Raw genomic sequence first — 25100 nt, 5'->3', positions numbered from 1 at the left:
AGGGACTGGACAGGTGATGGCAAGGGAAACAATCTATGCTTCTGCAGGTCAAACCAGCCCCTGCGAGGCTGCTCAGTGTGTAGCTTGTGTGTCCAGCCACTTCCCTCCCCAGCCCAGCCCGGCCCTGCTGGGAAGCACGGTGCGGTCAGACCATGTTTGTCAGCTCTCTGCTTGCCTCTCCTACGGCTCTGTTTTGACAGGTGTGTCCAAGGCTGGCACAGCACATGTTGCCAGCTCAGCCCTGGAGGAAGGTCTGGACACACTGCTCTGGGCCATGTCCTGCCCTAGCTGGAGGGGCAGTGAGGTGGCCAGGGGAGGAATGGTGGTCAGGCCTGGGGTTTTTAGACATATCCCAGTCCTGTGGCCTCCAGGAAGCCCCTTTGCTCTCCTTAGGAGGAAGCCCAGAAGTTTCTTCACGGCTTTGCAAATCTGGTGGAGATTAAAATAACCGGCTGGCAAAGGCCATGATTCTAATCCAGTGACTGAAATCTCGCAGGCTATCACCCCTTAGTCTGAGTTCAGACTTGAATGCCTTAGCCCGGGGATTCCTGGGTAGCTCAGCAGTTTAGCATCTGTCTTTGGCCCAGGGTGTGATCCTGGAGTCCCGAGATTGAGTCCCACATCGGGCTCCTAGCATGGAGCCTGCTTCTCCCTCTACCCGTGTCTCTGCCTCTTTCTCTGTGTCTCTCATGAATAAATAAATAAAATCTTAAAAAAAAAAACTATTAAAAAAAAAGAATGCCTTAGCCCTGGCAAGTTCTAGGAAAGCAATCAAGCAGGGCAGGAGGAAGAACACTTGGCTAGGATGGCAAGATAAATATGGCACATTCCAGGTGACTCCCTGATGGTTTTAAGACTGGGCCACTCTCTTTGTTTCCTAGCAGAGAACCCAAAGGTCAGAGAGGGGCAGTGTCAGCCTGCAGTCCCACAGGAATAGGAGGCCTAGCAGGGCAGAAGCGTGACCAGTTCCACGTCCATGAAGGAACTCCGTCATGGAGCCCATCCAATCATCCCACTATGATGTGGGTGGATCCATCTCACACAGATTTTGCACAGAACAGTGTACTGATTCATAGTGTCGTTACACACTTATGGTTTCAGCTGCCCTCCCCAGCAGCACCCGCGGTCAGTTCTTGGGCTTTCCAGCAATACCTAAAATGGTCTGGACACTCTGAAGGGTCACGTTAGTAGGAGGGGCCGTTTGATAAGAGAGAGGGACCGGGGGTACTTTCTGGAGAATGTGCATCAGGCGCTGCCCAATGGTTGTGACCAACAGCAAAGTGGCCTGAGTAGAGTTGTAGCACAACCAGAGATGTGAGAGGTTGTGGGGACCAGAGAGACCTGAGTTCTGATCCCAGATGGGTGACAAACTCCTGACCTGTCTCAGCCTTTGCTTTTTGCCATGTGAAGTAGAGAGGTTGAGCCTGGTGACTCACCAGCTCACTCTTGAATCTAACAATGCAGAGAATGTGGGAGTGGGAGTTGCAGGGGCTGGAGTTCTGGCCAGTTGTCCGCAGAGGACAGGGTTGAGTGCCACTGCCATTCAAGAAGCTCTGGATTTGCATAATGACCCTCGTGGTAATGGCTGCTAATGGCATAATCACCACTGCCATGTACTACAGTCTGAACTGTGACTACACAAAATCCACAGGCTGAAGCCTTAACCCCCAGTGTGACTTATCTGGAGACTGGATACTAGGAGGTAACTGAGGTTAAAAGAGATTATAAGGATGGGGCTCTAATCTGTTAGGACTGTGGCCTTATAAGAAAAGGAGAAGGATGCTTTCTCTCACTCCCTTCCTCCTCCTCTGATGCTTCTCTCCCCTCCCCCCATCCCAGAACCAGGTGGGGACACAGCAAGAAGGCAGCCATCTGCAAGTGAGGAAGAGCTGGCATGTTCCTCTTGGACTTCCTAGCCTCTAGAACCCTGAGAAAATTAATTTCTATTGGTTGAGCCACCTGGCCTGTGGTACTTTGTTATGGCAGCCTGAGCTGACTAATGTAGCCAGCAATTGGCCAAGTGCATTGTTAAAAAGAAAACTCCAGGTCCCAAATGGTGGTGGTAATTGGGCCAGGTCAGGCCATCAAACCTGGGCTGAATATCTAACCTAATTGTAGTTTCAATCGCCCCTAGAAATGTAAGTCTTAACCTGTCCATCAGGCATTTTCTGATGAGCCCCAGTGAGGTCATTTGTGGGGCCTTCTCCCTCCCTCAAAGGAAGATGGGGTCATCTGCATAATAACCCCCACCCCCTGCCCTTCCCAGCATGGGAAGGGGATTTTGCCTGAAATAATCCTTCCTTTTCTTTTGCTTATAATTTTTTTGCCTCACCCTCCTTCCTACAAAAACTTTCCATTTTGTGCGACTCCTCCGAGTGCTTCCGTATTTACTAGAGGGGATGCTGCTGGTTTCATGAATCATTTAATTAAGCCAATTAGATCTTCAAATTCAGTCAGCTGTATTTTTGTTTTTTGTTTTTTTACAGTATCCTTTTACTTAACCCACTCAATGACCTCAGGAGGTCAGGAGGTAGGTGCAATTATAACTCCCATTTTACAGGGAAGGGAACAGAAGCACAGAGAGGGTAACTTGCCCAAGGCTGAGTTTCTTTTTCTTTCTTTTCTTTTTAAAAAGATTTTATTTATTTATTCATGAGAGACACAGAGACACAGGCAGAGGGAGAAGCAGGCTCCCTGTGGGGAGCCTGATGCGGGACTCAATCCCAGGATCCCAGGATCACACCCTGAGCCAAAGGCAGATGCTCAACCACTGAGCCACCCAGGTGTCCCAACGCTGAGTTTCAATATAAGTACATCTAAAAACTCATCATCTATATGACTTTGGGAAGTTAATCTCTCTAAACCTCAGTTTTCCCACCTGTAAAGAGGGAATGATGATAGTACACATGGACAGAAGAGCTACATTATAAACTGTAATGAGGTTTAGATGTGTTATTATATGCAAAGCCCTTCGAGTGGGATTCTGTTGCACAATAAGTCCCCCACCCGTGTCTACTTTTATTATTGTCGTTGTAATTCTCTTATTCCTTTACTGTCAACTGCAGTGTTCATGGCCAGCTTCACTCAGTCTTGCTCTTATGCCTCTAATTTTACCACATGACCCCCTCCCTGTGTGGTCCTAGCCCATGGGATTGGGGTAGACCTTGGACTAACCGCAAGGGTTAGCAATTTGATGACTCTCCTAGGGCTGGGGATTAGAAACTGAAGACTGGTCTTTGGGTGGAAAGCAGTAGCCCTGTTAAGCTATGCCTTACGCAAATAGAAGATGCTGGTCAGGAGAAAGGAGACAGAGGGGAGCCGAGAAGAGAAATCAGTGGCCACTGAGAGACCATCATCCTCTGCAGTGAAGACAGGAGCCTGGGATGCTGGCAGCTTTCCATGGGTAGCTGGGTCTGTAGTGCTGATATTGCCTGCTGTGCCCACATCTTAAATCCCCCCTCTTTTACTTCCTTGAGAGGACTTCTGGGACCAGGGAAAGTGGAGGTGTCAACCTGGGTGTGTGTGTGTGTGGAGGGCTGTGTGACCGCACAGGTGGGCTCCAGGTGACTACCTCACCCTTGCCTGTGGATCAAGCTGACCCCCCTCCAAACCACACAGCCAGGGATGCTGGTGCCAACTGTCCAGGACACATGAGCTTTTCTTACATGTTTGCTTTTATGCTCTCAAATCGCTCAGTTTTTGATCCCTGCAGCCTTGTCTCTCATTCTGGACCCCAACTCATTCCTTGGAATTGATCGCATCTCTAACTTTTCTGGATTTTAACTCCAGGACACTGGCTTGCCCTCCAGCTTGGGCTCCTCCAGCTCTTGCTTGCCAAGCCCAGCTCTCTGGGCTCTTGGCTCATGTTGGTGTGTCTCAACACGGCCCTGCCAGCCATGCCGTCAACCCCACCCTGGACAGTGATTAGCTTGAATTTCCAGAGGTGTTCTTGGGGACCCAGGCTGTAAAATGACACCACTGGATCGTCCTCACTGCCTCCCTCAAGGCCCACCATCTCCGTGCCACCGCCTGGGTGACACCTTCCATGGCCTACTCAGCCTCACCTGCCACACTTGCTCCCGGGGACTCCTTCTTCTCCCACCCTTGGCCCACCTCACACACTGCAGGAGAGGGAGAGCTATCACCGTTCCCTATGTGCCATCCTCCCCTCCTAGAGGTGAGACCCACGCACAAGGCCTCTGTGCTAACCACTACTTCTACGGGTGTGTCTGTGAGGATGTTTCCAGAAGAGATTAGCATTTGAATTGGTAGATTGAATTAAGAAGAGCACCTTCACTAAAGCAAGTAGGTATCATCCCATCTGTTGAGGGCGAGAGAGTAGAACAAAAAGGTGAAGAGAATTCTCTCTCTACCTGACCGTGTGAGCTAGAACATTGGTCTTCTCCTGCCTTGCACTGGAACCTACACTACGGTCTCTCCTGGTTCCCAGGTCTTTGGACTCAGACTAGAACTACACCATTGATTCTCCTGCATCTACAGTTTGCAGACAGCAGATCATGGGACTTCTCATTCTGGATTTGTCTCTGCCCACCCACTCCCCCACGCCCCAATATATATACACACACGCACACACACACAGGTGTACTGTTGTCTGCCCTTATATGCACTTTGCTTCCCAAGTTATAATTACCACTGTCAACACAGTCCAGAAGCTGATGATCCTCCTTCTGACCTAGAGGCGGAAGGTCAATAGTAGCTCAACACCTATGTCACAGCGCCTACGTCATTCACCTCACTTCCTCCCATCACATAGGCATTTTATCATCTCACATCCTTGCGAGAAGAAGGGTGAGTACAGGGCAATAAGATACTTTGAGAGAAAGAAAAAGAGACCACGTTCATACCACTTTTATTATAGCATATTGTTATAATTGTTCTATTTATTATTGCTGTTGTTAACCTCTAAACTGTGCCTAAGTTATAAATTAAACTTTACCATAGGTATGTATATTTGGGGGAAAAAAAGCATAATCTGTATAAGGTTTAGTACTATCTGTGGTTTCAGGCATCCACTGAGGGTCTTGGAACATATCCTTCACAGATAATGGGGGACTACTGTATAGTCTATTGGTTTTGTTCCTAGGGAGAAAGTACAAAATACAAAAATACAAAAATACAAAATACAGAAGCAAAACAGGGCATAGGACTTGAACCAGGCCATGTTTTGCTAGCAAATGAACATACTATGCTACCATAGACTGAATATTTGTGTCTCCCCCAAATTTATATGTTGAAATTCTTAACCCCCAGTGCGATGATAATTAGGAGGTGGCAGCCTTTGGAAGGTGTTTGGTTCTTCAGGATGGAGCCCTCATGGATGGGATTTGTGCCTTTATAAAAGTGACCCCAGAGAGCTACCCCCCCACCCCCCCGCTTCCTGCCATGTGAAGGCACAGTGAGAGTATGGCCATCTACGAACCAGGAGGTGGTCTCTCGCCAGACCCTAAATCTGCTGGCACCTTGATCATGGACTTCCAGCCTCCGGAACCATGAGAGATAAATTTCTGTTGTTCATGAGTCATCGATCTGTGGTATTGTTATAACAGCCCGAGTGGACTAACACATCGGCTGTAGAAGCCAGCCCCCGAGGACAGAGCCCCCTCACACACTCCAGCTTCCTGGGGCTTGGCTGATTCACGGAGGGGGGTCCCCAGCTGTCCTCTGCTGGATCCTGGAGAGCCAGGCCTTTTGGGGGAGGATCTAGCCTGGTCTCTTCCTCCTTTTCCCTTTTATCTGCTCGTCTTAGAGGCAGAAGCGGGCAGCCTCGGGAAGGGACCCCTCAGGTGTCCGGGACCCGTTTTAGCCTGCTGCAACAATAAGAAAGCTCACCTTGTTTCTCCCCGGGCTCCTGCTCCTGAAGGGGAATTCCCTCTCATGCTCTTGGTTCCTGGCCCCGACAAGACCACTGTGAGTTCCTGGCAGGGCTCAGTGTTTCTAGATCGAGGGCCAGAGGGTTAGCCCCAAACTCCACAGTGAGTATCCAGGGGACTCCTTGTCCACTGGTTCCCCGTCAAAGGCCAGGCGAGCAGAACCCCAAAAGGCTAAGCTATGCCCCTGGCTGGGCCAAAAGGACCAGAAGACAGCTCCCTCCTGGAAACAGCTCTTTACTGAATCATTACTACTATGTCGCATGATATCATGTCAACAGAATTACATGGCAGTAGTGGGGGGGGGTGGGGGGACAGGTGGGAGTGCAAACCAGTTGCACACCTGTTAGAAGGAGGAGGTGGCATTAAGGCTTTGGGAAGGAGGAGGGGGCCAGGGAGGAGGCGGCTCCAGGCCCCCAGCCCTGGGTGGTCGGAATCTTTGGAACCAGTTGAGCCTGTGGGCGGCCTTCACCTCGCTGGGGGAACTTCCCGGTGGCCCTTCTGGCCCAGTGACCGCGGCCTCTTCACACTTGCCTCTGCCTCCCTTCCACCAGTGTCCCAGCTGCTGGGCACTGCTCTGGGAGAATGTTCTGGGGCCTAGATAGCCCTCCTGTGCAGACGAGACTCCTTCTTGCATTTCCTCCAGGATGCTCCTGAGAGAAGGTGGCCAGGATGAAGTGAGGAATTTTTTGAAGACGTGAAAAAAATTGCTGAGCTCCTGGGAGCACTGGGCCCAGAGCCTGAGAATGGTGGCACACATGGAGTCACTCTGTCCCGCGTGAGGCAGGGGCAGCTCCTGGGACTCTTCCCACAGTCCTGATGAGAGTGTTTGGGTGGTCACATCCACCTTGTCCCTAGAGTTTGAACCATATCCCCTGCGGGTTTTCCTGGGTCTTTTTGACCAAAGGCAACTTCTGGCTAGGTTGGTTCTGAAGATGCTGCAAAGCAGAGTTGGTCAGCAATTCAGAAACAGACTCAAGACCTTCCTCCCAAGGTAGCCACCTCCCTGGCAGGCTCAGTCACAGGAGACGGGGGTCTCTTCCTGCACAGCCAGAGAAACCCGGCCGGCCCCCCTGGCCAGCAGGGAAATGCGTGTACGTGTGCGTGTGTGTGTGAGGGGCTGCTTTCTATGGTACAGTCAGTACTGGGGGAGCTGCACCAGGAGGTGCATGGGCAGGCTGGGAGGCAGCCCCTTGGGATCAAAGGGCCACAAGTGTCTGTAGGTGTGGCTCTCTGGGTGGCCGGCTCTGCCCCGAGGCCCTTCCCAGCATTCTGTGTAGCAGTGTTTGGGACTGAGGCCCTTAGTAGCGACTCTGGCTTCCTGGTGGGCCTGGGGGCCCTGGGAGTCCAGGGGGCCCCTGAATCCCTGGTTCACCCTTCAGCCCCACAGGTCCCCGCTGGCCCGGTGACCCTGTCTTCCCAGCAATCCCTGGTTTTCCCTGAGGCCCTGGGGGCCCTGGAGACCCTGGGGGCCCCTCTGGCCCTGGGGGACCCACGTCTCCCTTAGGGCCTGGCTGTCCTCTTGCGCCTCCACTTCCAAAGCTGCCCTTTGATCCTTTGAGACCTGGGAAACCTCGAAGGCCAACCGGCCCCCTTTCTCCCACAGGTCCTGGGTCTCCAGGCTGCCCCTGAGGACCCTGGGGGCCTGGGGGGCCCAAGCTGCCTGGGTCTCCTTTTGGTCCTCTGCTGCCAACGGGCCCTTTCACGCCCAAGTCTCCTTTGAGTCCTCTTGGTCCTGGAGGGCCAGGAGCACCTAGGGCCAAAGAAGAGAGGGAAGAAGTCAGTCCACAAGGGGACGGGTCTCATGAGGCTTGCCCACGGAGTAGGTGTGGCAACACAGGCCACTGGGACAGGCCCAAGGATCAGCCAGACACCAAGGCCAGATCTGCCAAATGCAGTCTCTGGAAGCTCGGGCTGATTAAGTGACTTCTCTAAGTCAGCTGTACCCCCTGTGACATGGGGATGAGAAGACTCACCGGCAGGCTAGCGGGGATTCTGAGACAAGGCATAAAAGTGTCTGGCATGAGGCCTGGTGTGCAGTGGGAATTCATCGTTCTGACCTCAGGGCTCAGTTTGGGAACTAAGAGAACTAGACAGCTCTGGGAAAAGGCCAAGAGTGTCCCGGGACTGTCTGTCCAGGTCTGGAGGCCGCCTGGCCTTCTACACCTCCTCGTGATTTTTTAAAGATTTTATTTATTTATTCATGAGAGACACAGAGAGAGGCAGAGACATAGGCAGAGGGAGAAGCAGGCTCCCTGCGGGGAGCCCGATACAGGACTCGATCCCAGGACCCTGGGATCATGACCTGAGCCAAAAATGCTCAACCACTGAGCCACCCAGGCACCCCTCATGGTCTTTGATACAACCCCCCTCCCCACTGACATCTCAACCCCAGGCTCTGCCCCTGACAGTCAGGCATCTGGGACAGGAGATGGAGTCAGGTGACATAGGTCAGAACACCAAAAAAGTGAGGCATGAGAAGCAGACCCCTCCCAGGATTAGTGCATGGGGCACAACAGCCCAGAGAAAGGACAGCTCCTCCAGGAGGCCCACCCTGACTACCCCCACCAAATCTCTAAGCTTCTGCGGCTACTACTTGCTGAGTCTTTCAGGTGACATGTAGAAAAAGAAGCCATGGTACAGTGAAAGCAAACCTGTGGTGCCTATCTGGTGAACCCTGCTAGACTGTGGAACACCAGGAAGAGGGTAAGGACCACAGCTCACATCCCCTGCCCTGGGCAGGGAGCGTGGCACATGGCAGGGAGAGCTCACCAACAGCTGTGGACCCCCCTGCTCCCACCGGGCTCTGGCCTAGTGCCTGGGGCAGATGCTGAGATGAAGATGTGGTCTGTCCCTAAAGACCAGGGAGCCAGGTCAGCTCCCAAGCCAGATGACCGTAACACCCTTCTCACTATGTAAGTCTCAGGGTCACCACCTCCCGAACTGTGCCAACTCTGAGGATACAAAGCAGAGTGTGGCCATTACTCTGCCCAAGGCATCCCTGAATGCCCGGAGCATGGAGCAAAGAGGACCCCCCGGCCTCGTGAGGATCATGCAGCAAAGGCCCAGCGAATACCTGGCTTTCTTTAGTGGTCTCTGCAAAGGACGCTGGGTAGGGGTGGTGGGAGCAGCAGGCCGAGGGCTGGCCTGAGGGATGAATTCTAATGCCCATACTCAGCTCTCCCTGAGAATTCCGTGGCTACATCATTCCTCTTGTGAAAGACTTGCAGCATTTTCGAGCAAGGTGGGGGCCAGTCCAACTCCTACATTTCACGGAGGAGGCGACGAAAGCCCAGGGAGGTGAAGCAGTATCCTCAGGGGCCCCTGAGCGGAAACCAGAACCCAGGTAGGCCTCTCGGGGAGGAGGGAGCCTGCAGCTGGGAGCTGGGAGCCCTGCCAGTGGCCGTGACCCAGGTCTGCGGCGTCAGGGCCTCCTCCCCAGCTAACGAAGATGCCACTGCTGTTAATCCTGGCTGGTGCTCCCTGCTGCCCACCCTCCCCACCCCTCAGTGCTCCCCACCCCTGCTGCTCCCTGTGTCTGTTTCCCAGTGTTTCTATGGAACAGTGTCGGTGAATACCAGCCTCTTAAGATCGAAACTGGGATCTAAACTGGGAACTGGAGCCCAGACAGAGTCAGCCCCCCTGAGGGCCAATAAAAACCTTCCAGCCATTCCCTGCCCCCGCCTGCCCCTGCCCACTTCCCCCACACGGGGGGCTGCGGCCCTGTGTGGGCGGGGTTCACGTGGCCTGCCAGCTGCACAGGCTGGATTCCGTCACCGGGCTGGCTGGCTGCGGAGGGGACCTGGCCTGGGAGCAGCCGGGAGGCAGGATCCGCTCTTCGGTCCTCAGAGGGCCTCCCCCAGCCCCTCACCCCACCCCGCAGCGAGGTAGCCAGAACCACCTGGTACAGGGCCTGGCAGGACTTGCTGGGAGCTGGCAAACCCACGGCACCGGTCTTCACCCTAGCTCTGGCCTTGGCGCCCGAGCCAGCTGAGGTTGGAAAAGCAGAGCCATTCAGAGGTGGAGAGGTCCCTGGAGGCTTGCTGGGTGCCTGGGTGTCAGAGGGCCCTGGAGCAATGCTGGCTGAGCTCCTGCCCACGCTGGAGCTCATGTCTCATTCATGAAATGGAGAGTTGCACCTGACAGTTCCGAAGGGCCCCTGTAGCTTCGCTACCCCCTCTCCTCCTGCCTCCTCGGCCTGCTTCCTTGGGCTCACCCTCTGCCCGGTTCTCCAGCTCTCTCCTTACACCTACTTCCGCAGCTTCCACCCTTGTTCCCTGCACGGATGTGTCCACCGTCCCCATCTCCAACCTCGACTCAGGAAAAGCATGAGAAGTCTCATCTCATCTTGACAAGGTGACCCTGCTCTGAACAGCCCCCAGGTCCAGCAGGGCCCCCTCACTCTCTCCCGTGCCACTGTCTTCATCAGGTGCCCACCCCTCTCTTGCCCAACAGGTGCAGCAGCTGACTGCGAGGACCGCTAATGGCCTCTGTGCCGGTAGCAAGGGAGAGAAGGCAGGGGGTAAAGGCCCTCTCTTCTGTGCCCCCCTCCAGTCCTTGCAGGTGCCTCTTCCTGGGGAAGCTCTTGGCGGCTTCCCTGGATGGGGAAGGCTGGGCGCCCACATGCCCGGGGAAAGGTGCATTCAGAAGCCTGGGTCACACTGTCCACCTCATTGCCCCAGGAGGCAACAGCCTCCAGCATGAGTGGAAGGAGGACTTCAGAGGAAAAGAGAGACCTCCCTCTCCGTACCCCCAGTTCTGGCTGCCACCACCCACCACATCTCTGAAAACACAGAGGGAGGTCCTAGACAGTCACCTTGAGGACAGTGGGGGCGAGGGGTGGCCTCATCTGGGGCTAATAACAAGGCCTCCCTCACTGCCCACGTCAGGGGCCGGTGGTTGGAGCCTGCCCCGTGGTGGCATGCCTGTGCCATCCAGCCCCGGGCTCCCTCTCTGACTGCTCTGTGACCTGCCTCCTCTTGGAGAAGGATAGGGCAATGAAAGCAGGGAACAGGTGTCTACTGAGTCTCTCCCATGTCAGCGCTGCACAGGGAGATTGTTGGCCCATTCTACAGAGGAGGAACAGTGGTGCAGAGGGTGGCAGCTTGCCCAAGATCATCAACTAACTGTAAGGGGGAGAGACCAGATTTAAAGCCAGGCCTGAAGCTCAGAAACCCAGGCTCCTTCCCCCTACCCTGCTCCTTCTGGTCCTCATCACACTGTGGCCAGGGCTCTGGGCTCCTTCCCCCCACCTCCAGCCCCTCCTGGCCTCTGATGGCCAGGGCCTCCTGCCTAGTGCTGCCCAGAGGTGAGGGAGGGTCCACACGGAGTGGGGAAGGGGAACCCAAAGGTGAGCTGAGCCTCTGCAGGTCCCTCCTGGGCTGGCCATGAATCATGCTGTCGGAGGGGAGGGCCGGCGGGACCTGGGTCTAGCCTGGGAGGAAGTAAACAACCGTAGTTTAGTGGTTAGCTTTGGAGCCAGGAATGTGGACAGAGGCACTCTGCGGGACAGGGTGCCCCTGACACAGCCCATAATCAGATCTTGGTATCGGTAGGGCTAAGGGCAAAGGAGGGGAGGGCTGAATCGTGCTCTGGGCTGTGGGGGGACACTGAGCAGCGATGGCTGAGTTGGGGGAGAGGCACGGAGTACCCTGCAGTTCTGGGGAGGCCCATAATTACTCAGGAAGCCAGAGACTATAATTAGGCCATCCTGGCCCATTAGGGTAGAGCCACAACTGACTGCATGTCTGGGACAAGTAGGTGGTCTCCCCCTGGTGTGCATAGGGAATGGGAGGAGGTAGTGGGGGGGTGTGTGTGAGCAGAAGCACCAAGTCTGTCAGCACCCAACACTGCCCACCCAGGGGTGGGGTGGTGCATGGGCAGGAGGGGCCCATGGTCTGCTCATGAACCAAAGCAGCAGGCCAGCTGGCAAGGATGGAAAGAAATAGAAACAGAAGGGGCGCCTCTCAGAAGACTGGTGCCATGGAAGGCACGCTAGCCTGGCCAAAGGGGCGGGGGGACCCGGGTTTGGGTCTCAGCTCTGGTATTCACAAACCGGATGGCTGGGGAAGTCTTTGTCCTTCCTGGCACCTCAGGGTTACTCTATTCAGTGAATATGTTGGCCTGGGTCAGGGACTGTCGATACCGATACCGGCTGTTGTTGCCTGAGGAACCTGGGGAAAAATGACAATGGACTTCTACTTCCGTGACGCGCTAGACCCCAGCGACCAAACTTCCCACTGAGAACAATCGGAATCATCAGATAAAGTAGCAAGACATCCTTCTGATGGCTTTGAAGAGAGATCAAAGGCCGGAATCAACCAAAATCACAGGCAGGAGGGAGACCCCTTAAAGCCTGGCATTCTTTGCCACTTTTCTTCTCAAGGGATCTGTCGATTAGTGATTAGTTTGGGCAGAGAAGCTGGGAAGCCAGAGAGAAGGCTGCAGCTGTCAGGCTGAGAAGTGGGGCAGGCTTTCGGCGGCTTCGCTGGGGCTGGAGTTCAGGGCTGCCAAGATTCAGGAGGAAGGAGACTGTGCGTGTGTTTGCTGTGAGGACACAGGGCAGAGAAGTCGAACAGAGCACTCAGCTTCATTCAGCGGTGCTGGAGAGACAATAATTGGAGTTCAAGAATGACAAGGTGGCAGCGCCCTACTAAACTGTCCTCCAGGACCATGTACTGTAAGTTCAAGGGCGTCAAAAATAGGCCAAGTGTTAGGGCACCCGGGTGGCTCCAGCTCGGTTGGTTAGGCATCCAGCTCATGATCTTAGAGTGGTGAGATCGAGCCCCACGTGGGGCTCTGTACTGGGTTTGGAGCCTGCTTAAGATTCTCTCTCTCCCTCTGCCCTTCCCTCCTCAAGCACGTGGCCTGTCTCTTTCAAAAAGCAAAAAGAAATAGGCCAAGTGTCACCTTTCTTGCCCACCCTCAGTCTCTAGCTTTGTTTATGCTTTCATTATGCATTCACTGAGCAAATGTTTCCTGAGTGCCTTCCAAGGGCAGGCACTCTGCTGGGTACTTGGTGAGTGAGACAAGGAGCCCATCATCAAGCAAATTAGATTTGGAATCACCCCTGAAATTAGGACACCCTTTTACATTTTGCAAAAACTTCTCTCTGGCTTCTCAGCTTCTTTGTCCATTGTTCATACCCATTATTGACAATGATATGGGATACAAGCAAGGTAGGTATTAATATTCCTATTTGTGGATGAGGAAAATGAATTGAAAGTAGCCAAGAGCCTTGTCCAAGGTCATGTGGCTAATAAGCAATGATGGTTTCCTGTCTCCATTTCTCAAGTAACATCCTTGTCTATCATACACACAGAAATCATCCTACAGAGTAGGAAGAGAACTATCCTATGAGAGGCACAAACACTATGGAGGTGTCCCAGGCTTTCTGTTGAGCAAATGGAGCTGGAGGAGGTCTCAAAGAACAGCTGGTCTTATCCTTCCACTTTCAGATAAAGAACAAAAATAAAAAATGGAGGCTTAAGAAGATTAAAAGATTCTGCCTAAAGAATCAGAGCAAATTAGAAGTCAGACTTCTTTCCCATGTAGTTTAAGAGTCCAGGCCTCAGTCAGCATCTTCCACACTGACAAATATAAATTAACATGACTCCCGTAGGCTTTTAGAATGAGGTTCCCCTCCAACACTTTGAATATCATCTCTCCCTTCTCTATTCTGCCCCATACCCTACAAACCTAGGCAGGACCTGAGTGGAAGTCCTTTTTGGTATCTGCAAACTCATGCTCTGGATGTGTGCATCTTAGAGGCAGGGGTCAGAATTTAAAATCATAGTGTGACCTTGAGTTCATGGCTTAACCTTCCCCAGTCTCAGGTCACCCTTCTGTAAAATAAAGACACCAGCTGCCTTGTCTACTATGCTAAGGTAGTTGTGCAGCTGAAATGAAATAAAGTGCATGAATGGGCTTTGTCATTGGGAAAGCTTTATATTTCATTTGTTCTTAGGCTCAATGCCACAAAAATACAAAATTACCAGAGAATGAACCGTGAGAACTACCTAGTAATGTCTTTGCTGGAAAAATGCATCCTAGAGCATATATCCTAGAGATACATATTTTAGGTGAAATACTGTGGGGAGGCTTCAGTTACCCAAGAAACACTTGGTACCTGGGTTTGTTGCAAAAATAGGACAACAGGTAAACAAGACCTACCCCCACCCAACAACATCAATTTAGATTAAATTTAAAAAAATTAACCCTAGTAGCAGTAGAAATGCTCAATGATATAAAATAAAGGCAATATAGGTTTGAGATGAAATGGTTAAAGCAAAATAGAGAATCAGAGAGGTTGGTTCCAAGTCTGTGCTCTGCAGAGAGAACAGAGCTGTCTGGGGTTGTGGGGTCCTCCTTCCTTCCACCTTAGAGCTCCCTAGGTTAGTAGGCCCAGATGTTTGGCCCCTCAAATGTGAAGCATAAATTCTGGAACTGCCAGATCTCGGTGGCTAACTAATTATATTATCTAGAGCCAAGACTGGTTATATTTTCAGGTTGAATATTCTTCCCACAAAGACCTATGTTTCCTTGGGAAGGGCCCAGGGAGCCTGAGTGTAGCCGTCCAGATTCCTAGTATAAAGGAATCCTGATTAGGAGTCTTTTGGACTATTTTCCAAGAGAAAAACTGTTGGGAATACTGCTGTGAAGGAGTAGGATGAAAAAGTAATAGTATTTGTTAGGGATTGAATTGTGTCCCCTCAAAATTCATATTCTGAAGTCCTAACCCCTAATACCTTGGAATATGACCTTCCTTGGAGACAGGATCTTCATAGAATCAATTTCAAATGTGGCCACTAGGTAACCCCGAATCCGATATGACTGGTGTCCTTATGAAAAGGGGAAACTAGATACAGAGACAGACACGCACAAAGAGGAGATGAAGAGACAAGGAGAAGCCAGAGCCATCTATAAACCAAGGCTTGGAACAGAGCCTCAGAGCCCTCAGAAGGAATCAACCCTGCTGACACTTCAATCTCAGACTTCTGGCCTCCAGAGCTGTGAGACAGTACATTTCTGTTCTTTAAGCCTCCTGGTCTTTGGTACTTTGTAACAGCAACCTGAGCAGCTAATACAGTGCTTATTTTGTAATGAAGTTCTCATAAGCAGAAGCCATAGAGCATTTCAAGTAAATTGAAGGAGTGAGCAAGGGAACCCACCTTTGATATGGAATCTAGGGGTAAGCTGGGGATGGAGGTACCCCAAAGGGAAGAGGAGGCCAGCCTCTTGCTGGGGAAATTGATGGGGAGTAGACAGGACCAGACCACAGCAACTACACCGAGCAGCCTGCACTGTCACCAAGGAGCACGTTGCATTTGCTCAGGTGCTTTTAGAGGGACAGGGTTTTATGTCCTTGGAGAAGGCCATTCAAGGCAGCTTGCAACTTTGGATCTGAACTTCCTCGAATCTGAATCCTGTGTCCATTCTTGATACCTGTGTGAGCTTGGCTAGACCCCCATGTAATATCCAGTACTTCAACTGTAGGCTTTTTGGGTTCACAATTTCAGGGCTCCTGGGAATGAAAGGAGATAATGTGTATGCCATATGCTTTCTCCAGGATCTTGGTATGTATTGCTCCCTCCACCTAGAACTCTTCTGCTCATCCCTGCTGACCCTGCTATGTCTGACTTATTCCTCTTTCTTTCTCAAGTCTGATGATTAATTTCATGTGTCAACTTGACTGGGCCATGGGATGCCCAGATATTTGGTCAAACATTATTCAGGGTATGCCTATGAGGGTTTTTTTGGATGAACTTAATATTTGAATCAGTAGACTGAATAAATCCCCAATGCGGTTGGGCCTCATTCGATCTAAGGCCTTAACAGAATAAAAAGGCTAAGAGGGAAGTCCTCCTGCCTGACTGCTTCAAACTGGTATGTCAGCTCTTACCTACCTTTGGGTTTGAACTGAAATATTGGTTCTTCCTGGATCTTGAGCCTGCCAGCCTTCAGACTGCAACTACAGCATCAGCTTCCTCAGGTCTCAGACTTTTGGACTCAGACTAAAATAAACATTGGCTCTCCTGCTTGCTGACTCACCCTGCAGATCTTGGGCTTTACTGGCTTCTATAATGTGTGAGCCAACTCCTTCAATTCGTTATGGTAAATCAATCAATCTCTCTTTTCAGAGATCCTAATGGACACAAGATATATATATATATATGTATATATATATATATATATATATATATATATATATATATATACTGTTTGTTGGTTCTGTTCTCTGGAGAACCCTGAATTAATATAATTTTGAAAAAAAAATATATAATTTTGTACCAAGAGTGATTCTAAAGGAACAGAATTTTAAAGATGAATTTTCTAAGTTGATCTAGGGTTTCTGCAATTGACTCTCTGATCTAAGATTTAAAGATGCTAATGACTTTATTTCTAGTAGTAAAAAGAGCCTAAGAGTCCAAGGCATGATCTGACTGACAATAGAGATATGGAAAATACTGGAGACTTCTCATCAACCCCTCATGAGGGGCAAGGATCTGGGTGACCATGTGTATGATACTTTCGAACATTTTTTTTTTTTTCAGAATAACAAGTATAATGAGATTGGTTGCTCCTAATGTTACTGGACAAAGTGTGGAAAGAAAAAGTTGAGCTTGGTGATTCAAATTCCCAGCTCAAGTGTCACATAAATGACCTGCAAGCTTCTAATTTTGCTCATAATCCTGCAGCCATAGGGATAAGACTGCTGAATATCTAACTTACAACCTCAATCTGTGACTGGCTGAATTGCAATGCAGACTGAATTTCCAGCTTTCCAGGGTATCTACTATTAAAGTAAAGGTGTTGACTGGGAAGGAATGGGATCCTGAAAGTTGGAATGGGGATATGCGCGAAGATCTTGATGGACCCCTAAATTCTGATGAGTTATCTTTGACAATGGAAGCTGTTTCTCCACCCCCAGCAGAATTGCCTCCTTGGGGCACCTGGATGGCTCAGTCGGTTAGGCATCTGACTCTTGATTTCAGCTCAAGTCTTGATCTCAGGGTGGTGAGATCAAGCTCTGTATCAGGCTCCACATTCAGGGAGGAGTCTGATATTCTCTCTCTCCTCTCCCTCTGACCCTCCCTACCCCACACTTGCTCTCTCACTCTCTCTCTAAAACAATAAATAAATAAATCTTATAAAAAGGGGGCCTCTCAACTCCTGTCTGAAGCTTGCATTGCCTGAGAAGAGGGCAGTGGCCTCCCCTAAGGCACTGCCAAGCAAGACAATGCTGATTCCCCTGAGGATCCAGCCCCACCACTCCTCTTTGCTTCTAGACCTATAACTAGACTCTGTTCTCAGCAGGACCCTAAAGGTGAAGTACAAAGTATGACCCATGAGGAGGTGCCCTATACTCCAAAAGAACTACCTGAGTTTTCTAATTCATACAGTCAGCAATCTGGGAAGTATTCGTGATAATGGATACAAAAGATGTGGGATAATGGTGGAAGAAACATTAAAATTGCATTAGACAAAATTTATTTCTATGGGCTAACTAAGCAGATTTTTCTATTTAATGTTACATCTTGGGGAGTTAGAAAGGGTCTAACAGTTTGTTAGTAGTTTGTTTGGTGGGTTGGCTAAAACATAGGCCCAAGTTTGACCTACAGTGAATGAGTATGAAATTCTGGCTGTCCTTGATTTCATGTAAAGAAAGGAATTCAAAAACAGGGAAGGTGGGATGTTGGAGTGTGTTTGTCATCTGAGACCCACTCACCCACCTTGGGAAGGTCCAGAAGACATGCCTCTTACCATGACTGTGAGAAATAAATCTGTGAACAAAGTCTTTGAATCCTTGAAGAGCCCTGTGATCATTCTTTGTAGGCCAGACCTTACAGGGGGAACCACAGTCACTGAACTGGGAAACTCAACCACAGTGAGAGTAATTGGATCCTGGGGTGGTGGATACCCAAAGGTGGCATTCAACTGTCTAAGGCAAGGACAGCATGGATACCATAATGGACAGCAGGGTCAATGCAGTGATCGGAATAGGCTGACATGCACAGACCTGTGGTGTTAGCTATGTGGTCGTGATGTGCCTGGAAATGAAATAGGTAGGAAGCCTAACAAATCCTTACTTGCTCTGTATAAGCAGAGAAGTTCTAGGTCAAGTGAACAAAAGTCTAGAATTATAAAAGCAGTCATGGCTCCTCAGTCATTTCTCAGACTTGAGCCAATTTACAAACCCAGACTCCTTTAAATGAAGGGGAAGCTGGGTACCCTTGAGGAAGGACCCCAGGATACTACCAAATATTTATACTGCTAATTTCTCCAGCCTTCCCTAAAGGGACCTATAGGGGAAAAAGGAAATAATCAGCCCTTTGAGGGACTACTAGACACTGGCTCTGAATGGGCACTGATTCTGGAGACCCAAACAACACTGTGGTCCTCTAATCAGAGTAGGACCTTTTTTTTTTTTAATTTTTATTTATTTATTTATGATAGTCACAGAGAGAGAGAGAGAGAGAGAGGCAGAGACACAGGCAGAGGGAGAAGCAGGCTTCATGCACCAGGAGCCCGACGTGGGATTCGATCCCGGGTCTCCAGGATCGTGCCCTGGGCCAAAGGCAGGTGCCAAACCGCTGTGCCACCCAGGGATCCCCCCCCCTTTTTTTTTTTAAATTCAGAGTAGGGCCTTATGGAGGTCAGGTGATCAATAGGGTTTTAACTCAAGTCCATCTCACAGGAGGCCCAGTGGATCCCTGAATCCACCCTGGGTTGTTTCCCCAGTTCTGGAATGTGTAATTGGAATAGACATACTGAAAATCTGGAGGAATCTCACGTTGGTTCCCTGATCTATGGAGTAAGGGAAATTATGGTGGAGAAGGCCCAGAGGCACTGCTTCTACCTATGAAAATAGTAAACCAAAAGCAATCTCGCATTCCTGGAGGGACTGAAGAGATTAGTGCCCCCATTAAGAACTTGAAATTGCCTATCTGGCCTGTGCAGAGGACAGGTGGACCTTGGAGAATGACAATGGATTTCTGTAAGATTAACCAGGTTGTGACTCCAACAGTGGCTGCTCTATCAGATGCACTTTCATTGCTTGGGAAAATTAACACATCCCCTGGTATGCAGCTATTGATCTGGCAAATAAATGATTTTTGTCCCCACCTGTTCATAAGGCCTACCAGGAGGTTGTTTCAATCTGGCAAGACCAGCAACACACCTTCACTGCCCTGCCTCAGGGCATCTCAATGCTCCAGCTCTATATCATTCTTCAGTTCACAGAGAACTTGATCTCCTTTCTCTCCCACCAGATATCACTCTGGCCCACACATTGATGATATTATATGGATTGAATTTAGTGAGGAGGTAAGTAGCAGCTCTCTATTTGTAGACATTTATGTGTCGGTGGTGTCGGGGGTGATAAATATGACAAATATTCAAGGCCCTTCTACCTCAATGAAATTTCTAGTAGTCCAGTGATGTGGGCATGTTAAGATACCCGTTCTAAGGTGAAGAATAAGCTGTTTTATTTGGCCCCTACAATTAAAAAAGAGGCACACTTTGTGGGCCTCTTTGGATTTTGGAGACAACATATATATATTCCTCACTTGGCTGTGTTACTCTGACCCATTTACTGAGTGACCTGCAAAGTTGCTGGGTTTGAGTGCCCAGAACAAGAAAAGCCTCTTCAACAGGTCCAGGCTGCTGTGTAAGTGGCTTTGCCACTTGGGCCATATGATCTAGCAGAACCAATGATGCTTAAAATGGCAATGGCAGATAGGGATGCTGTTTGGGGACTTTGGCAGGCCCCTATAAGCTAACTGCACTATAGACCCTTGGGATTTTGAAGCAAAGCCAGGCCATCCTGTGTTTAACTACTCTCCTCTTGAGAAACAGCTCTTGGATTTTTATAGGGCTTACGTAGAGACTAGATGCTAGCCATTGGCCACCAAATTACCATGGGACCTGAGCTGCCCATCTTGAACTGGGTACTTTCTGACCCACCAACCTCTAAAGCTGGGCACACAGAGCCACATTCTATCCATCCTCAAATGGAAGTGGTATATGTAATCAGGCCTGAGCTGGCCCTGAAGGTATAAGTAAGTTATAGGATAAAGTGGCCCAAATACCCATGGTCCTCACTCCTACTATACTACCTTCTCTCTCCCAACCTGCACCTATGGTATTATGGGGGGCTCCCTGAGACCAGCTGACAGAAGAAGAGAAGATTCTCGCCTAGGATATGCAAGAATCGCTTTGAAAGTGGACAGCTGCAACATCAGTCTCTCTTCAGGACAACCCTGAAGGACAGAGGTGACTCACCATCTTCCCAGTGGGCAGAACTTCCAGCAGTGTACCTGGCTGTTGTTCTTGCTTGGAAGAATAATGGTCACACATGTGATTATAACTTGATTCATGGAGTCTGGCCAATGGTTTGGCTGGATAGTCAGGGACTCAGAAGAAACACAATTGGAAAACTGGTTACAAAAAAATTTGGGGAAGAGGTGTGTGAATAGTCCTCTCTGAAGGGGCAAAAAAATTTGAAGATATTTGTGTCCTATGAATGTTCTCCAAAGGGGGAGCTCAGCAGAGGAGGATTCTAATAGTCAAGTGGATAGTATGACCTATTCTGTAGGATACCAGTCAGTCTTCTTCTCCAGCCACCCCTGTCGTCGCCCAATGGACTCATGAACAAAGTGGCCATACTGGCAGAGATGGTATTTGTGCATGGGGTCAGCAACATGGACTTCCAGTCGCCAAGGCCAAAGCTATGGCTACTGCCCAGTGCCTAATCTTCCAACAACAGAGACCACCAGCAAATCCCCAATATGATACCATTCCAAGGGTCATCAGCCAGCTACCTCGTAGCAGGTTAATTACACTGGACCATTTCTGTCACGGAAGGAGCAGTGTTTTGTTCTTGCTGGAATAGAAACTTACTCTGGATACACATTTGCCCGCCTTGCAAGAAATGCTTGAGCCAGAAAATACCATGGAGAATGCATTATCCATCATCATGGTATTCCATGGTTTTCCAACATAGCATTGCTCATGATCAAGGAAATCACTTCACAGCAAACGAAGTGCAACAATGGGCCCATGATCATGGAATTCACTGGTGTTATCATGGTCCCCCCCATCTTGAAACAGCCTGCTTTACAGAGGTTGAAATGGCTTTTGAAGACTCCGTTCCAGTGCTAGCTAGGTGGCAATATCTTGCATGGTTGTATGTGGTCTGAATCAGTGTCCAGTGTGTATAGTGCTGTTTGGCTGATAGCCAGGATTCACTGGTCCTGGGATCAAGGGTTGGAGATGGGAAAGACATCAGCCACTATCACCCCTAGCGGCCCGCTAGCAAAATGTTTGCTCCTTATTCCCACAACCTTATGCTGTGCTGGCTTAGAGATCTTAGCTCCAAAGGAAGGAATGTTTCTGCCAGGGGATACAACAATGACTCCATTGAACTGCAAATTAAGACCGCTGCCTGGTCACTTTGGGCTTCTCACGCCTCGGAATTAATAGGCAAAGAAGTTATTGTGCTGATTGAGGTGACTGATCCTGACTACCAAGGAGAAACACTACTCTACAACAGTGGTTAGGGAGAGCATGTCTGAAATTCAGAAGATCCTACAGGGTGTCTCTCGGTGCTACCATGCCCTGAAATAAATTCAGTGGAAAACTACAACATCCCAATCCAATGTAGGAAGGACTAGTAATGGCCCTCCAGGAATGAAGGTTTGGATCACCCTACCAGGTAAAGAATAACAACTAGCTAAGGTGCTTGCCAAGGGCAAAGAAAATGCAGATGGGCAGTGGAAGAAGGTAGTTATACATACCAGCTATGACCATGTGACCCATTACATTACAAAAATAAGGACTGTACTTGTCAAGAGTATTTCCTCCTTGATGTGTTATAAATATATAAATATATATATACAGTAAATATCTTCACTTTCTTCCCTCTCTTACCCTCTTATCATGTAACAAAACATAAAATATATTGACTTCATATCACAGTGTTTTAATATTGTTAACTTTATATCATAGTATTTAAATTATGAGATATTAAAGGGAAGAGTAAATAGCTCTCAAGGACTTTACCTTCTCTTCTGGGGAAGGGGTTAGTGTGGCTTTGGCTGTACACAGGATACTCGCATCATGAGCATTAGGGAGAACTGTAACCTTGTTATGATCTTCATTTGGGAATTAAATATGAGTTAAGATGTGTATGGATGCCCAGTTGACTTATGATGGTTAATTTTATGTGTCAACTTGACTGGACCACAGAATGGCCAGACATTTGGCCAAACATTATTCTGGATGTGTCTGTAGGGGCGTTTATAGATGGAATTAACATTTAAATTGGTACTGAGTAAAGCACATTGCTCTTCCCAGTGTGGTGGGCCTCATCTAATCAGTGAAGACCAGAATAGAATAAAAGGCTGACCTCCCCTATGTAAGAGAGAATTCTCCTGCCTGGTCACTTTCGAACTGACCCATCATCTCTTACTGTTCTACAGCAGCTTCTGGTCTTCCAACTCAAACTAGAACATCAGCTGAGCATATTTTGGACTTTTCAGCCTCCCTAATTACATGAGCCAATTTTTAAAATAATTTCTCTCTCTCTTATTGGTTCTGTTTTTCTGGTGAACCCTATCTAAGGCAGGGTGAGGTGAGAGGAGAAGAGAGCCTCAGAGTGATAGGCATCTGAGGGGCAGATGGCTGAGTGCACCAGTGATGGAGTGGGAAGGGAGAAAATGAGATAAAAGAGTTTCCAAGACGAGGTCTCCCTATTTCTCTGTGTGGACCCAATCACACAAATTGACATATGAAAATCCAGATTTGCAGGCAAAGTTAGGAGCCATAGCATCTTTACAAAAGAGGTCTGTAAGTACAGTAGTTCTCCCTTATTCCTGGTGGATACGTTCTAAGACCCCCATATATAGCCTGTTTTTTCCTATAGATACTTCCCTGTGATAAAGTTTATTTATAAATTAGGCATTATATGAATGTTGTCTCTCTCTCTCTAAATATCTATCACACTGCATCTGCCCTTCTTATGATGACATGAGGTGATAAAATGCCTAAGAGGTGAGATGAAGTGAGGTGAAGGACAAAGGCGTTGTGACATACGTTAGGCTACCATTGACCTTATGACTATACCTCATTAGGAGAAAATTGAAACCACAGATAAAGGGGGGGCTACTGTATTTTTTAAAGCTCCCAGTTGCCCTAGGCATTTGCGACAGGATTGTATGAGCCTACCAGGACTTTTGCCTGAAACCAGGTGTTTCTGTGGGGCAAGATCACCACGGTCCTCTGGGAGCTCTGTAGCAGGTGTGGCCGAGGTCTGGCCCTTACCTCTAAGGATGGTGACGTTGCGAAGGATTTCTCCATGCTGCGTGTCCACAGCCTTCATCTCCTCCACGATCATGGAGAGGTTGCGGACGTTGAAGTCCAGCCGTGCACTGAGCAGACTGAAGCGCTCCCGGAGCAGGTCCGTGGTGCCCAGCATGAGGGAGACGGACTTGTTCAGGTAGTAGAGCTCCTCGGCGTGTGTGTGGAAGCCTAGCGTGCAAGAGAGCCTCACATCATCCAGGTACTTGAGCATGCTGTGCACATGGTTGTCAGTGGCATTGATGTTGGTGAAGATGGTGCCGATCTCGATCTCATGTGAAGCCATGCGTCCTTCTAGCGTCTCGAACCTCTCCACCGTGCGGTTCTGGGCATAGCGAGTATGGTACTGCAGATCGTGCATATTCTCCTCGTGGTCATCCAGGAAGGACGAGATGTTATCCAGCTGCAGCTGTAGGCCCATGACCTGCAGCACCAGGTCATGCATGCTCTCGGCATTCTGACTGATGCGTTGCGAGGAGACCCCCAGGATGGCCTGGATGTTCTTGACTGCTTCTCCGGTCTTGGCTGAGGTGGTGCGCAGGTTGCTGAAGAGCCGGGTGTAGTTTTGCCAGTCGGTGACAATCTTCTGGAGGGTCAGGGTCTCCTCATCAGTCTTCCGCCGGATCCCATGGATCCACTCTGAAGTCTGCCCCACAGTGAAGTTGATCTGGTGGACTGTAGCCTTGACATCATAGCAGTCCTGGGTGAGGTCCTTCAGAGAGAGGTCCAGGCCAGCTGTGGTGGCCTGCCAGCCTCTCACCTGGGCGAGAAACAGCCCCAGGGACTGGTTGACCTGGTGGATGGAGAAGGAACAATTGCCCATCTCCTGGGAGATTTGATTGCTGGTGGTGGAGAGCAGCTCATGGGTCTGAGAGGTCTGGTCCAGCTGGACCTCCTGGGCCAGAAGCATCTTCTGAATTCCCTCCAGCTCTTCCTGCAGTTTTCTGATCTCCTTCTCCAGCTGCCCAGCCTCATGGCAGAAAGAACAGTTGTTTGGGGCTTTCAGATCTTCAGGAGAAAGGGACAACAGTTTGAGTTGCTGAAGGCTCATGGGACAAAAGTTGCCTCTTTACATATTTCAGAACATAATGAATTGTCAAGCGGCTTCCCAATCCCTCTTCCTATCCTAAGTCTGCTAGGAAATCCTTTTTGGAAAAGCCTTACCATCTCTCTGAAATATTATTTTTACCAAATATCTTTACTATGACCCGAAATGTAAAATTTGGGATATTTTTTCCATCTTGCCACCAAATTCTCGAGAATATATCTTCATAACTCTTTGAAGGTGCCAAGGACCACCCATTTACACTTTATCTTAAGATTTCTCCAATTATCTTTATATTTGTTATCAATACACTTATGGGGAAAAGATAGTGTGGGGATTATTTCTCCCTGTGACAGATGAGAAATAAGGCACAAAGAAGAGGCTTGCCAAATATCACTCAGATAGTATTTTCCCTTTCCGTCAGGGCAGACAACCTCTACCCCTTCTATTACCGCATCTTCTGTCTCAGTCTCAGAAAGAGAAGGTCCCTGGTGAAAGCAGGAGATAGAGAGCGTTATGAGTAGTGTACACTTTAAGGCAATAGTGAGGAAAGGGTAAACTCGTCAAGAGGCTTTGGAAGATCTTAAAAATAATTTCTAGGGATCCCTGGGTGGCTCAGCGGTTTAACGCCTGCCTTTGGCCCAGGGCATGATCCTGGAGTCCTGGGATCGAGTCCCTCATGGGGCTCCCTACATGGAGCCTGCTTCTCCCTCTCCTGTGTCTCCGCCTCTCTCTCTCTCTCTCTCTCTCTCCCTCTCTCTCTCTCTCTCTCTCTCTCTCTCTCTCTGTGTCTCTCATGGATAAATAAA

At 49.5% G+C, this 25100-nt stretch overlaps 1 protein-coding gene across 1 annotated transcript in view; it reads right to left on the bottom strand.

The window, feature by feature from the left end:
- Positions 1 to 4868: 4868 nt before the first annotated feature.
- SCARA3 (scavenger receptor class A member 3) overlaps positions 4869 to 25100 on the bottom strand; it is a 49533-nt gene continuing 29301 nt past the window's right edge. The window contains exons 5-6 of the mRNA XM_041767099.1: positions 23211 to 24254; positions 4869 to 7641 (exon numbers count right to left, since the gene is read on the bottom strand). Of these exons, the coding sequence (XP_041623033.1) occupies positions 7190 to 7641; positions 23211 to 24254 (1496 nt within the window). The 3' untranslated portion in view covers positions 4869 to 7189. The remainder of the gene's footprint in view (positions 7642 to 23210; positions 24255 to 25100) is intronic.

The sequence above is a fragment of the Vulpes lagopus genome, chromosome 8, assembly GCF_018345385.1.
Source record: "Vulpes lagopus strain Blue_001 chromosome 8, ASM1834538v1, whole genome shotgun sequence".
NCBI classification, from domain to species: domain Eukaryota; kingdom Metazoa; phylum Chordata; class Mammalia; order Carnivora; family Canidae; genus Vulpes; species Vulpes lagopus.
This window is presented reverse-complemented; position numbering and strand designations above follow the sequence as displayed.